The sequence below is a fragment of the Marmota monax genome, unplaced genomic scaffold, assembly GCF_021218885.2.
Source record: "Marmota monax isolate L192 unplaced genomic scaffold, Marmota_monax_Labrador192_F-V1.1 WCK01_AAM20220418_F8-fsc00057, whole genome shotgun sequence".
In the NCBI taxonomy this organism is placed as follows: Eukaryota; Metazoa; Chordata; class Mammalia; order Rodentia; family Sciuridae; genus Marmota; species Marmota monax.
The window spans coordinates 3,401,051-3,413,567 of NW_026693933.1; the positions used below are offsets into that span (position 1 = coordinate 3,401,051).

The 12,517-nt window shown below is 41.4% G+C and overlaps 1 protein-coding gene across 1 annotated transcript; it reads left to right on the plus strand.

The window, feature by feature from the left end:
* The first annotated feature begins 609 nt into the window (after positions 1 to 609).
* Positions 610 to 8,634, plus strand: LOC124106037 (atos homolog protein A-like). Its single transcript, XM_058585312.1, is given in 3 exon segments — positions 610 to 676; positions 7,720 to 8,248; positions 8,250 to 8,634. Coding segments are annotated over 3 exon segments (981 nt in total).
* The last annotated feature ends 3,883 nt before the right edge of the window (positions 8,635 to 12,517 follow it).

A 12,517-nucleotide genomic window follows, 5' to 3' on the forward strand; every position in this document is an offset into this window, starting at 1 on the left:
TTCACCTAACATGATAGTCTCCAGTTCCATTCATTTCTGGCAAATGCCATAATTTCATTCTTCTTTTTTGGCTGAGTAATAATCCATTGTATATATACACCACATTTTTTAATCCATTTATCTATTGAAGGACACCTAGGTGGGTTCATAACTTAGTTATTGTGAATTGAGCTGCTATTAACATTGATGTGGCTGTGTCACTATAGTGTGCTGGTGGTTCCATTCCTAGTTTTCTAAGGAATCTCCATACTGCTTTTCAGAGTGGTTCCACCAATTTGCAGTCCCACCAGCAATGTACAAGTGTACTTTTCACCCCACATCCTTGCCAACATTTATTTTCACTTGTGTTTGTGGGAGGCCACTCTGCCCATGCGCTGAGGATCTTCTCTCAACTTTGAATAAGGGGGCTGTTTGGTCTGGCATTGCATGCCACGCACTGTGCAAAACAAGTGGCCTCCACTGTCACTCTGCAAAGAAGTTTGCTTTAGCCCTGGGCTTGGGCTTTACTCAATGGGACTGGACAATCCCCCTTTGAATCCTTATCCCCTGCCTCATTTGGTGAAGAACATTCCATCGAATCTCCTTTGTGTATCCCCCTTGTTGTTGGGAATGTCTGAATATCTGAACAAGTATGAAAATAATTGTTCAGATAAAGACTCAAAAAGGCCAAAGACATGTGAGCAAAATACTCGACTTAATAGCATAGAAAATTATCTCAATAAAGATGATGAAGGATTTAAATGCAAAAAGATAAACCAATTAAAAAATAAGGATAAGAAAGAAGATGAAAAACATCAAAATTGCTTGGACCCTGCTAATATCAGAGCAAACACGAAACACCAAGAAGCCGAATTCCAGCTCCCGGAACTGAGCCCGCGGGGACTGCTTCTTGGAGCTTACACTTATAGGAGCTTACACCGAGCACAGAGCGGCCGAGTTCCGGCTCCCGGAACCGTCCCGGAACCGCCCTGGCTCAGGGCTGCGGAGCCCGCGGAGGCTGCTTCTTGGACCCTGCTACTATCAGAGCATACACCAAACACTAAGCGGCCGAATTCCGGCTCCCGGAACTGAGCCCGCGGGGGCTGCTTCTTGGAGCCTACACTTATAGGAGCTTACACCGAGCACGGAGCGGCCGAGTTCCGGCTCCCGGAACTTCCCTGGACCGGGGCTAGGAGCCCGCGGAAACTGTGTCTCGGTCCGGGTCCTGCTGAGGGCAGGTCAGGACTCACCCATTGCTTGGGTTGCCTGGCAAGGGGAACGAAATGCTGCCATTCGCATAGGATACCAACATGGCAGAGATCTGATGTCAGCAGAAAGCGGTGGAGGAGAGATCTTCATCAATACCAGCGGTGACATAAGCAGTTGGTCTCCTGGTAAGGGGGGTGAGGCTCAGTCACCCGAGTCTCCTCAAGTTGTCCTCGAGCCAGAGGGAAGGAGCCGGGCCACCGCCAGCCCCCGGAGCAGGCCCAGCGGCTCGCCAGCGTGGTGACCGCGTGACCCCAATTGGAGAGGGGGCGGAGCGGAGCCGCCACCCACACCCGCCAGGTGGGCAGACCCACGACCCAGTAGTACATGGGCGTGGTAGGAGGGGCAGGGCAGAGCCGCCCTTCGCGCTTGCAAGGTAAACAGACCTGTGACAGCCTGGCGGGTCAGGCCCAGTGGCCTGCCAGTGTGGTACACACGTCACCCCAACTCGAGTAGGGGCAGAGCAGATCCTTATCCCACGCCCGGATCAGGCCCTGCCGGTGTGGTGGTCACGTGACCCCAATTGGAGTGGGGGTGGAGCGGAACCGCCACCCGTGCCCGCAGGGTGAGCAGACCAGTGATCAACCTGCAGATCAGGCCCAGGGGTCCGCAGGCGTGGTAGGAGGGGCAGGGCAGATCCGCCGCACGCGCCTTCAAGGTAGGCAGACCTACAACAGACCGGCGGATCAGGCCCAGGAGCCTGCCGGCGGGGTACAAACACCACCCTAATTGGAGTAGTGACAGAGCAGAGTCGCCTCCCTTGCCAGGAACAGACCCAGCATCCTGCAGGCGGGGTAGTCACGACACCCCAATTGGAGTAGGGGCAAAGCAGAGCCTCCACTCGTGCCCGAAAGGTGGGCAGATCTGCGACCGACCAGCAGGACAGGCCCAGTGGCCTGCTGGTACGACAGACACGTCACCCCAATTGGAGTAGGGGCAGAACAGAGCCGCCACCAGCTCCCAGAACAGGCCCAGTGACCTGCCGGCGTGGTAGCCACGACACCCCAATTGGAATAAGGAGAGAGCAGAGCCGCCGCCCGCACCTGCAGGAAAGATACGCAAGCAGTATGAAAAGACAAGGAAAGAAAGGACCACAAGCAATGCAGGTCAACGCAACTTTAGAAGAGGTAACAGCTGCAGCAGATGGAATGTCAGATAAAGAATTCAGGATATACATGCTTCAGATGATCTGGAGTATCAAGGAAGACATTAAACAGCAAAATCAGACAATGAAAGATCACTTCGACAACGAATTACGCAAACAAATCCAGGACGCAAAGGATCAACTATACAGGGAGATAGAGGTTATAAAAAACAAGCAATCAGAAATCCTAGAAATGCAGGAAGCAATAAACCAACTTAAAAACTCAATGGAGAATACTACCAACAGAGTAGAACACTTAGAAGATAGAACATCAGACAATGAAGACAAAGTATTTCAACTGGAAAAGAACATAGACAGCTCAGCAAGACTGTTAAGAAACCATGAGCAGAACATCCAAGAAATATGGGATAACATTAAGAGACCAAACTTAAGAGTCATTGGGATACAGGAAGGTACAGAGCTCCAAACCAAAGGAATGAGCAGTCTATTCAATGAAATAATACAAGAAAACTTCCCAGACTTGAAGAATGAGACAGAATCCCAAATCCTAGAAGCCTACAGGACGCCGAATGTGCAAAATCATAAGAGATCCACACCTAGACACATTATAATGAAGATGCCCAACATACAGAATAAGGAGAGAATTTTAAAAGCTACAAGAGAAAGGAAGCAGATTACATTTAGGGGCAAGCCAATCAGGATAACAGCTGATCTTTCAACACAGACTCTGAAAGCTAGAAGATCCTGGAATAACATATTTCAAACACTGAAAGATAATGGGTTCCAACCAAGAATTGTGTATCCAGCGAAATTAAGCTTCAGGATGGAGAATGAAATTAAAACCTTCCACGATAAACAAAAGTTTAAAGAATTCGCAGCTAGAAAACCATCTCTTCAAAACATCCTAGCCAAAGTATTACAGGAAGAGGAAATGGAAAATAACAATGAAAACCAACAGTGGGAGGTAGGACAGTAAAGGGGGGGGGAAACAATCAAAGAGGAAAACAAACAATGTTTAGTAACAGAAATAAACAAATATGGCTGGAAGAACAACCCATATCTCAATAATAACCCTAAATGTTAATGGCTTAAACTCACCAATTAAGAGACACAGGCTAGTAGAATGGATCACAAAACAAGACCCAACAATATGCTGCCTACAGGAGACGCATTTGATAGGAAAAGACATACATAGGCTGAAGGTGAAAGGTTGGGAAAAATCATATCACTCATATGGACTTCGGAAACAAGCTGGCGTGTCCATACTCATATCAAATAAAATAGATTTCAAGCCAAAGTTAATCAAAAGAGATAAAGAGGGACACTACATACTGCTTAAGGGAACCATACACCAACAAGACATAACAATCATAAATATTTATGCCCCAAACAATGGTGCAGCTATGTTCGTCAAACAAACTCTTCTCAAGTTCAAGAGTCTAATAGACCACCACACCATAATCATGGGAGACTTCAACACACCTCTCTCGCCACTGGACAGATCTTCCAAACAAAAGTTGAATAAGGAAACTATAGAACTCAATAACACTATTAATAACCTAGACCTAATTGACATATATAGAGTATACCACCCAACATCAAGCAGTTACACTTTTTTCTCAGCAGCACATGGATCCTTCTCAAAAATAGATCATATATTATGTCACAGGGCAACTCTTAGACAATATAAAGGAGTAGAGATATTACCATGCATCTTATCTGATCATAATGGAATGAAACTGAAAATCAACGATAAAAGAAGGAAGGAAAAAGCATACATCAATTGGAGAATGAACAATAGGTTACTGAATGATCAATGGGTTATAGAAGACATCAAGGAGGAAATTAAAAAATTCTTAGAGATAAATGAAAACACAGACACAACATATCGGAATCTATGGGACACATTGAAAGCAGTTCTAAGAGGAAAATTCATTGCTTGGAGTTCATTCCTTAAAAAAAGAAAAAACCAACAAATAAATGATCTCATACTTCATCTCAAAATCCTTGAAAAAGAAGAGCAAAACAACAGCAAAAGAAGTAGAAGGCAAGAAATAATGAAAATCAGAGCTGAAATTAATGAAATCGAAACAAAAGAAACAATTGAAAAAATTGACAAAACTAAAAGTTGGTTCTTTGAAAAAATAAACAAAATCGACAGACCCTTAGCGATGCTAGTGAAGAGAAGAAGAGAGAGAACTCAAATTACTAGCATACGGGATGAAAAAGGCAATATCACAACAGACACTTCAGAAATACAGAAGATAATCAAAAACTATTTTGAATCCTTATACTCCAATAAATTAGAAGATAGTGAAGGCATAGATAAATTTCTTAAGTCATATGATCTGCCCAGATTGAGTCAGGAGGATATAGAAAACCTAAACAGACCAATATCAATTGAGGAGATAGAAGAAACCATCAAAAGACTACCAACTAAGAAAAGCCCAGGTCCCGATGGGTATACAGCAGAATTTTACAAAACCTTTAAAGAAGAACTAATACCAATACTTTTCAAGCTACTTCAGGAAATAGAAAAGGAGGGAGAACTTCCAAATTCATTCTATGAGGCCAACATCACCCTGATACCTAAACCAGACAAAGACACTTCAAAGAAAGAAAACTACAGACCAATATCTCTAATGAACCTAGATGCAAAAATCCTCAATAAAATTCTGGCGAATCGGATACAAAAACATATAAAAAAAATTGTACACCATGATCAAGTAGGATTCATCCCTGGGATGCAAGGCTGGTTCAATATACGGAAATGAATAAATGTTATTCACCACATCAATAGACTTAAAAATAAGAACCATATGATCATCTCGATAGATGCGGAAAAAGCATTTGACAAAGTACAGCATCCCTTTATGTTCAAAACTCTAGAAAAACTAGGGATAACAGGAACATACCTCAATATTGTAAAAGCAATCTATGCTAAGCCTCAGGCTAGCATTATTTTGAATGGAGAAAAACTGAAGGCATTCCCTCTAAAATCTGGAACAAGACAGGGATGCCCTCTCTCTCCACTTCTCTTCAACATAGTTCTCGAAACACTGGCCAGAGCAATTAGACAGACGAAAGAAATTAAAGGCATAAAAATAGGAAAAGAAGAAATTAAATTATCACTATTTGCAGATGATATGATTCTATATCTAGCAGACCCAAAAGGCTCTACAAAGAAACTATTAGAGCTAATAAATGAATTCAGCAAAGTGGCAGGATTTAAAATCAACACGCATAAATCAAAGGCATTCCTGTATATCAGCGACAAATCCTCTGAAATGGAAATGAGGACAACCACTCCATTCAAAATATCTTCAAAAAAAATAAAATACTTGGGAATCAACCTAACAAAAGAGGTGAAAGACTTATACAATGAAAACTACAGAACCCTAAAGAGAGAAATAGAAGAAGATCTTAGAAGATGGAAAAATATACCCTGTTCATGGATAGGCAGAACTAACATCATCAAAATGGCGATATTACCAAAAGTTCTCTATAGGTTTAATGCAATGCCAATCAAAATCCCAATGGCATTTCTTGTAGAAATAGAGAAAGCAATCATGAAATTCATATGGAAAAATAAAAGACCCAGAATAGCAAAAACAATGCTAAGCAAGAAGTGTGAATCAGGCGGTATAGCGATACCAGACTTCAAACTATACTACAGAGCAATAGTAACAAAAACAGCATGGTACTGGTACCAAAACAGGCGTGTGGACCAATGGTACAGAATAGAGGACACAGAAACCAATCCACAAAACTACAACTATCTTATATTTGATAAAGGGGCTAAAAGCATGCAATGGAGGAAGGATGGCATCTTCAACAAATGGTGCTGGGAAAACTGGAAATCCATATGCAACAAAATGAAACTGAATCCCTTTCTCTCGCCATGCACAAAAGTGAATTCAAAATGGATCAAGGAACTTGATATCAAATCAGAGACGCGCCGTCTGATAGAAGAAAAAGTTGGCTACGATCTACAGTCGGTGGGGTCGGGCTCCAAATTCCTCAATAGGACACCCATAGCACAAAAGTTAATAACTACAATCAACAAATGGGACTTACTCAAACTAAGAAGTTTTTTCTCAGCAAAAGAAACAATAAGAGAGGTAAATAGGGAGCCTACATCCTGGGAACAAATCTTTACTCCTCACACTTCAGATAGAGCCCTAATATCCAGAGTATACAAAGAACTCAAAAAATTAGACAATAAGAGAACAAACAACCCAATCAACAAATGGGCCAAGGACCTGAACAGACACTTCACAGAGGAGGACATACAGTCAATCAACAAGTACATGAAAAAATGCTCAACATCTCTAGCTGTCAGAGAAATGCAAATCAAAACCACCCTAAGATACCATCTCACTCCAGTAAGATTGGCAGCCATTAGGAAGTCAAACAACAACAAGTGCTGGCGAGGATGTGGGGAAAAGGGTACACTTGTACATTGCTGGTGGGACTGCAGATTGGTGCAGCCAATTTGGAAAGCAGTATGGAGATTTCTTGGAAAGCTGGGAATGGAGCCACCATTTGACCCAGCTATTCCCCTTCTTGGTCTATTCCCTAAAGACCTAAAAAGAGCATGCTACAGGGACACTGCTACATCGATGTTCATAGCAGCACAGTTCACAATAGCAAGACTGTGGAACCAACCTAGATGCCCTTCAATAGACGAATGGATAAAAAAAATGTGGCATTTATACACAATGGAGTATTACTCTGCATTAAAAAATGACAAAATCATAGAATTTACAGGGAAATGGATGGCATTAGAGCAGATTATGCTAAGTGAAGCTAGCCAATCCCTAAAAAACAAATGCCAAATGTCTTCTTTGATATAAGGAAAGTAACTAAGAACAGAGTAGGGACGAAGAACAGGAGAAGAAGATTAACATTTAACAGGGATGAGAGGTGGGAGGGAAAGGGAGAGAGAAGGTAAATTGCACGGTAATGGAAGGAGACCCTCAGGGTTATACAGTGGAGGGGGTAGAGAGAGAGGAGGGGAGGGGAGGGGAGAGGTGGGGAGGGGGGAGGGTGGATGATGGGAAAGGCAGCGGAGCACAACAGACACTAGTATGGCAATTTGTAAATCAATGGATGTGTAACTGATGTGAATCTGCAATCTGTGTATGGGGTGAAGGTGGGAGTTCATAACCCACTAGAATCAAAGTGTGGAATATGATATGTCAAGAAATTTGTAATGTTTTGAACAACCCACAATAAAAAATTAAAAAAAAAAAAAAAAAAGAAAAACATCAAAATTGTTCTCAAAGAAAGAGTATAAAAGACTATTTGTCTACATGTGAGTGACTAAAAAATACAGAAGTATTGAGGACCACACTGAAACATTCAAGTGAAACATTCAAGTAATTTTCATTCCTTGGATGGAACCTCAACCAGAGCCTTTCATCCTCAAACTGGATTGCCTCTTCTTTCAAGTCCTGTTCCTCAAAGAAAGACACAGTCAGGTTGCTTTAATCTGGATTCTTCATTATTGCATCTGAAAAACTTATCATCTAGAAGTACTCGGCCATGTTTAAACATTGAAGAAGATCCAGATATTCATGAAAAACCTTTTTTGAGTTCTAGTGCTCCACCTATAACAAGTCTTAGTCTTCCAGGAAATTTTGAGGAATCTGTGTTGAACTATCCTTTAGACCCTCTTGGCATAGTTGATGGCTTTACTGCTGAGGTAGGGGCAAGTGGTATTTTTTACCCCACACATTTGACTCTTCCAGTTGAAGTGTCATTCTACATTGTTTCAGATGATAATGCTCCTTCTCCTTGTATGGGTGTGATTACTTTAGAGTCCCTTGGTAAAAGAGGTTATCAAGTACCTCCTTCAGGAACAATACAAGTGACCTTATTTAATCCTAATAAGACTGGTGAAGACACTTGTTGTGATATATGACTTTCGAGATATGCCAGCCAATCATCAGACATTCCTACGACAAAGAACTTTTTCTGTACCTGTTAAACAAGACATGAAGAGAAGTATTAATAAAGAGAACATCCGACATACGGAAGGACGGTTATTACGCTACCTCATACATTTGAGGTTCCAGAGTTCTAAATCTGGAAAGATCTACCTCCATAGAGATGTACGGCTCCTGCTACCTCGGGTACCCGCTACTTTGAGTTCTTGCTCAGTTCCTGCTGAGTTCACTCGCAATAAAGTAGTTCCCGCTTCAACCTTCAAGTTGCTTGTCACCTCTCGGTTATTTAGCCCAGCCGGACTACTGCACCCTGTAAAAATAAAGACATTATAGGTGCACGCTCTCTTTCCAGTGGAAGCTGACCCGTAAGGTTGCAGAGCCATCCTCCCCTCAACATGGAAACTACTGTGTTGCATGATTTCTTAGCTTAATATTGCAGCCAGCTCTTTTGAACCCAGCTCATCTCCTCAGCGCAGGCCGCTGGCGAGATAATTGCCATTGTGCTTGATAATTGCCATTCTGAGTGGAATGAGATTAGACCTCAGTGTGGTTTTAATTTGTATTTCTCTATTTCCCAGTCCTCTTTTTAATATTTTATTTAGAGACAGGGTCTTGGTAAGTTGCTTGGAGCTTCTCTAAGTTGCTGAACCTGGATTTGAACTCATGATCCTCCTGCCTCAGCATCCTGAGCGATTTTAGGCATACACCACTATGCCAGGATTTGATGCCTTTTATTATTATTTTATTTATTAATTTTTCAATATTCTTTTAAAAAACTTTATGTGGTGCTGAGGATCGAACCTAGTGCCTCACACATGCTAGGCAAGTGCTCTACCACTGAGTCACAACCCCAGACCCTTCAATGCCTTTTAAAAATGAAAATGTGCATTTTCCACTTTGTGAATCTTTAGCTGATAGTGGTAGCAGATTGGCCAAAGCTTTAGTATTACTTGACTCTGTTTAGCTTTTTCCAAAAGGGAGACTTGGGTAAATTTTATAATAGTTTAACAGGTTATAATTAGTATGGGAGCAAGATCCAAATATTTGACAAGCAAAATCCCTCATAAAGATTAGCACTGTGGCAAAAAAAGGAGCCCCTGCTGTTCATACCACCTCCAATTATCTTAAGAGCTGGGGGCTGTCAGTGCAATCTGGACTAATCTTTAGGTTAAAGTTTTCTACAGAAAAAGAAGTTTGGCTTTAGGATGTCTTGATCTCTGCTTCTCATTAGTGCAAAGATGGTGCTAGTTAATTATTTAGGGGACAAAAGCCTCATCTCAAAATAGGCAACACTTCAACATGTAACTCTTTGGCTTCTGGATCAATGGTGTAGTGATGGTGGGTGGTGCAGGATTTGATCACCTGGACTGTTCTGTTTCTCCTTCAGCTTTAGTTTCCCTTATGCAGCCATGATTAATATACACTTGCCAGAGGCAATCAAAGAAAGAAGAAATGCCTAATTTTCCCCACTCCTCCACATGGTATAAATTTATCTGTGATACTTATCTTGGATATTCTCTGTCTTCTGGAATTGCTAAGTGTATTCAAAGAGAGAAGAAAAACAACTGAGTTGTAGTGACCCAAGTAATTTGATTATGTGGTATGCAAGGATTCCACTTCTGATCAGGAATCTTCAGTGGACAGCAATGAAATCTTGGTCATGGTTTTCATTTCTGGGACTCAGAATGTAAGTCAGCCACTAATGGATAATGAAGCTTATCAACAGAGATGAAGACTGAGAGCCAAATATGTTTATATCATATTGAATGGAGATGGAAGAAAAACTTGACCCATTGTAAACCTAAGGGTAATAATTGAAAGAGCCACTGTGGGAAAAAGCAAAGAGGACTCAGATGTATAAATGGGGTTTGTACAGAACAAGAAGCAAGTTGACATGTTTTAAAACTAACTTGAATCAACTAAAAGAACAAGGAAATGAATGCTAGCCTCTCAGAGGTAAAGCTCACCTGTGCTGTTGCATAAATAAGAAGCCCATTAAAATGTTTTTTATAGCCATGATGTGGCAAGTTATCAACGCCAGAACTGAGAGCTGAGGAAAGGGGAATCTTTGAGGAGGAGCACATTGCAAAGGATAATATGATTCTCACTGGCCCATAACAGAAGAGGCTCGAAAGGAACCATGTTGAGTCCTCAGGCTATTAACTCTTTTTTTTTTAAAATAAATTTTAGTTGTCAATGGACCTTTATTTTACTTATTTATATGTGGTGCTGAGAATTGAACCCAGTGCCTCACACATGCAAGCACTTTACCACTGAGCTACAACCCCAGCCCCAAGCTATTAACTCTTTTTTTTTTTTTGGAGAGTTTCCTCCTACAGGGATAATTGCTCCCATGGTATTGACACTGGGTTTCTCAATAGAATCCTTTGGCAATTGTATACAAGTTGAAATATAAGAATAAAAAAAAAAGAAATATAAGAATCAGAGTATTATTGGAAAGAAAGAAAAAATTTTCAATATACTGAGTGGTTATTGAATACACAGAAAGAAATTTGGGATTAAGGGTTAGTGATATCACCACTAGAAATGCTGAATTTAAAAGAAAACTGATATATTTCAGATGCCAATTTCTCAAAAGACCCAGCAATAAAATTATTTTCTCAGATAGGGCGAATACAAAATTAGAGTAGTACTGTTTACTTCTGGATAGGAGAATTCTCTAAATCCATGTTAATTTAAGTTTGCAGATAGAAGACTAACACTTGTTACAAAAATGGCAAACAGCAACAATGTAGGGTTTTTCTTTTATCTCTTCTATTTGTCTTCCTAATGTTTTTCCCTCAAATAAAAAAGATTCTCTGCCATTGTGTATAGTTGACCCAGTGCTGTGCGTCTGGAGCAGCGATGGTGAATACAGATATAAGAGCTGCCGGTCCTCTCTCCCACACCTGTGCAAACAAGTCTCCCTGATCCCAGCCTCTGTTGATCATAGATGCCAGGGAGGAGCCTCTGACTCTGAGCAGTATCTCCATCACAGAGATCTCGTGTGTGCCTGGACTCACTTGGCTACTTGCAAGTGCTTATTGACTTTAGCTTTGTACTGTAGCGTAGTTGGCACTCCATGGTCACCTGAAGATACTCCTGAGGTACAGTAATTTTCAGAGTTCCAATTTTAAGATTTTGATTGTTTGGGGATAATTATTGGGGGAAGGAAATTTGTGGAAGTTACTCTAAGGCAGAGCAGGGTTTAGCCTATGTTAACTTTGGCAAATATTACATGAGCTAAAATGAAGATGCCCCCTCTACTATTCCATGATGCTGGTATGTGTCATGAAGTTAGTAAAAACCATGAGTCTGTAAGTTCCAGTGGTTTCAGTCTTCATTATGCTAACCCACCAATTTCCCAGAGACCAGGAGTATTTACTATGAGTAAATAGAACTAGTTAAAGCTTTATCACCAGTGTTAAAATCTGTGATGTAATATATGTATACATTATGGCTACAATACCATTCAGACCCACCTCTATGGCTCTTGAGTCCTAGTATCTTCATAATAAATTATTTATATAGGCTCGCTGTGCTTCTGATGAAGTCAAGAAAGTTGTTTACCCTAGAGGCAAGCGATGCATGGTTGCCTGTGGTCTCAATGTGGTCTAACGGCAGGTACAAAAGTACACTACTACTTCCATAAGTTTATGAGACAGCACAAGTCAGGCAAAGCAAATTTATTACTTACACAGTAAGAACACACAGTCAAGGATCCATGGAGGGCCATGAATCAGGAAATATGCACAGAGCTGATGGTGTCTTGTGTGTGTCTCACATTGTATTGCTCTGAGGGACTCTGAAAATACTTTGTCCTTGATTTTATACCTTGGGTGCCACATGGTCACTGAGCTTAAGTGTTGCAGAATATCATGTTCTAGCAGGAATGCAAACATCGCTGGAGCTAATCCGGCCAGCCCTTCCTTTTCTCAGGATAATGCATTCTCAGTACAATATACAGTTATTCTGAGAACTACTTGTGTGAAAGGGAGAACTGGGTAGGCCAAGGTCACCATGGATCTGTCCTACAGGAGGGACATTTGTATTCTTCTGGGTGCTTCCAAAAGGGCAGAAGCAGCATGCTAGGAGAAGTGGCCCAGTACTTATGGGTCAAGGAAAGAGTTACAGGGGCTGGAGGTATGAGTGGTTGAGTGTATGCTTAGCACATGCAAGACCAGAGTTCAAGCCACATCACCTCCCCATCATTTTT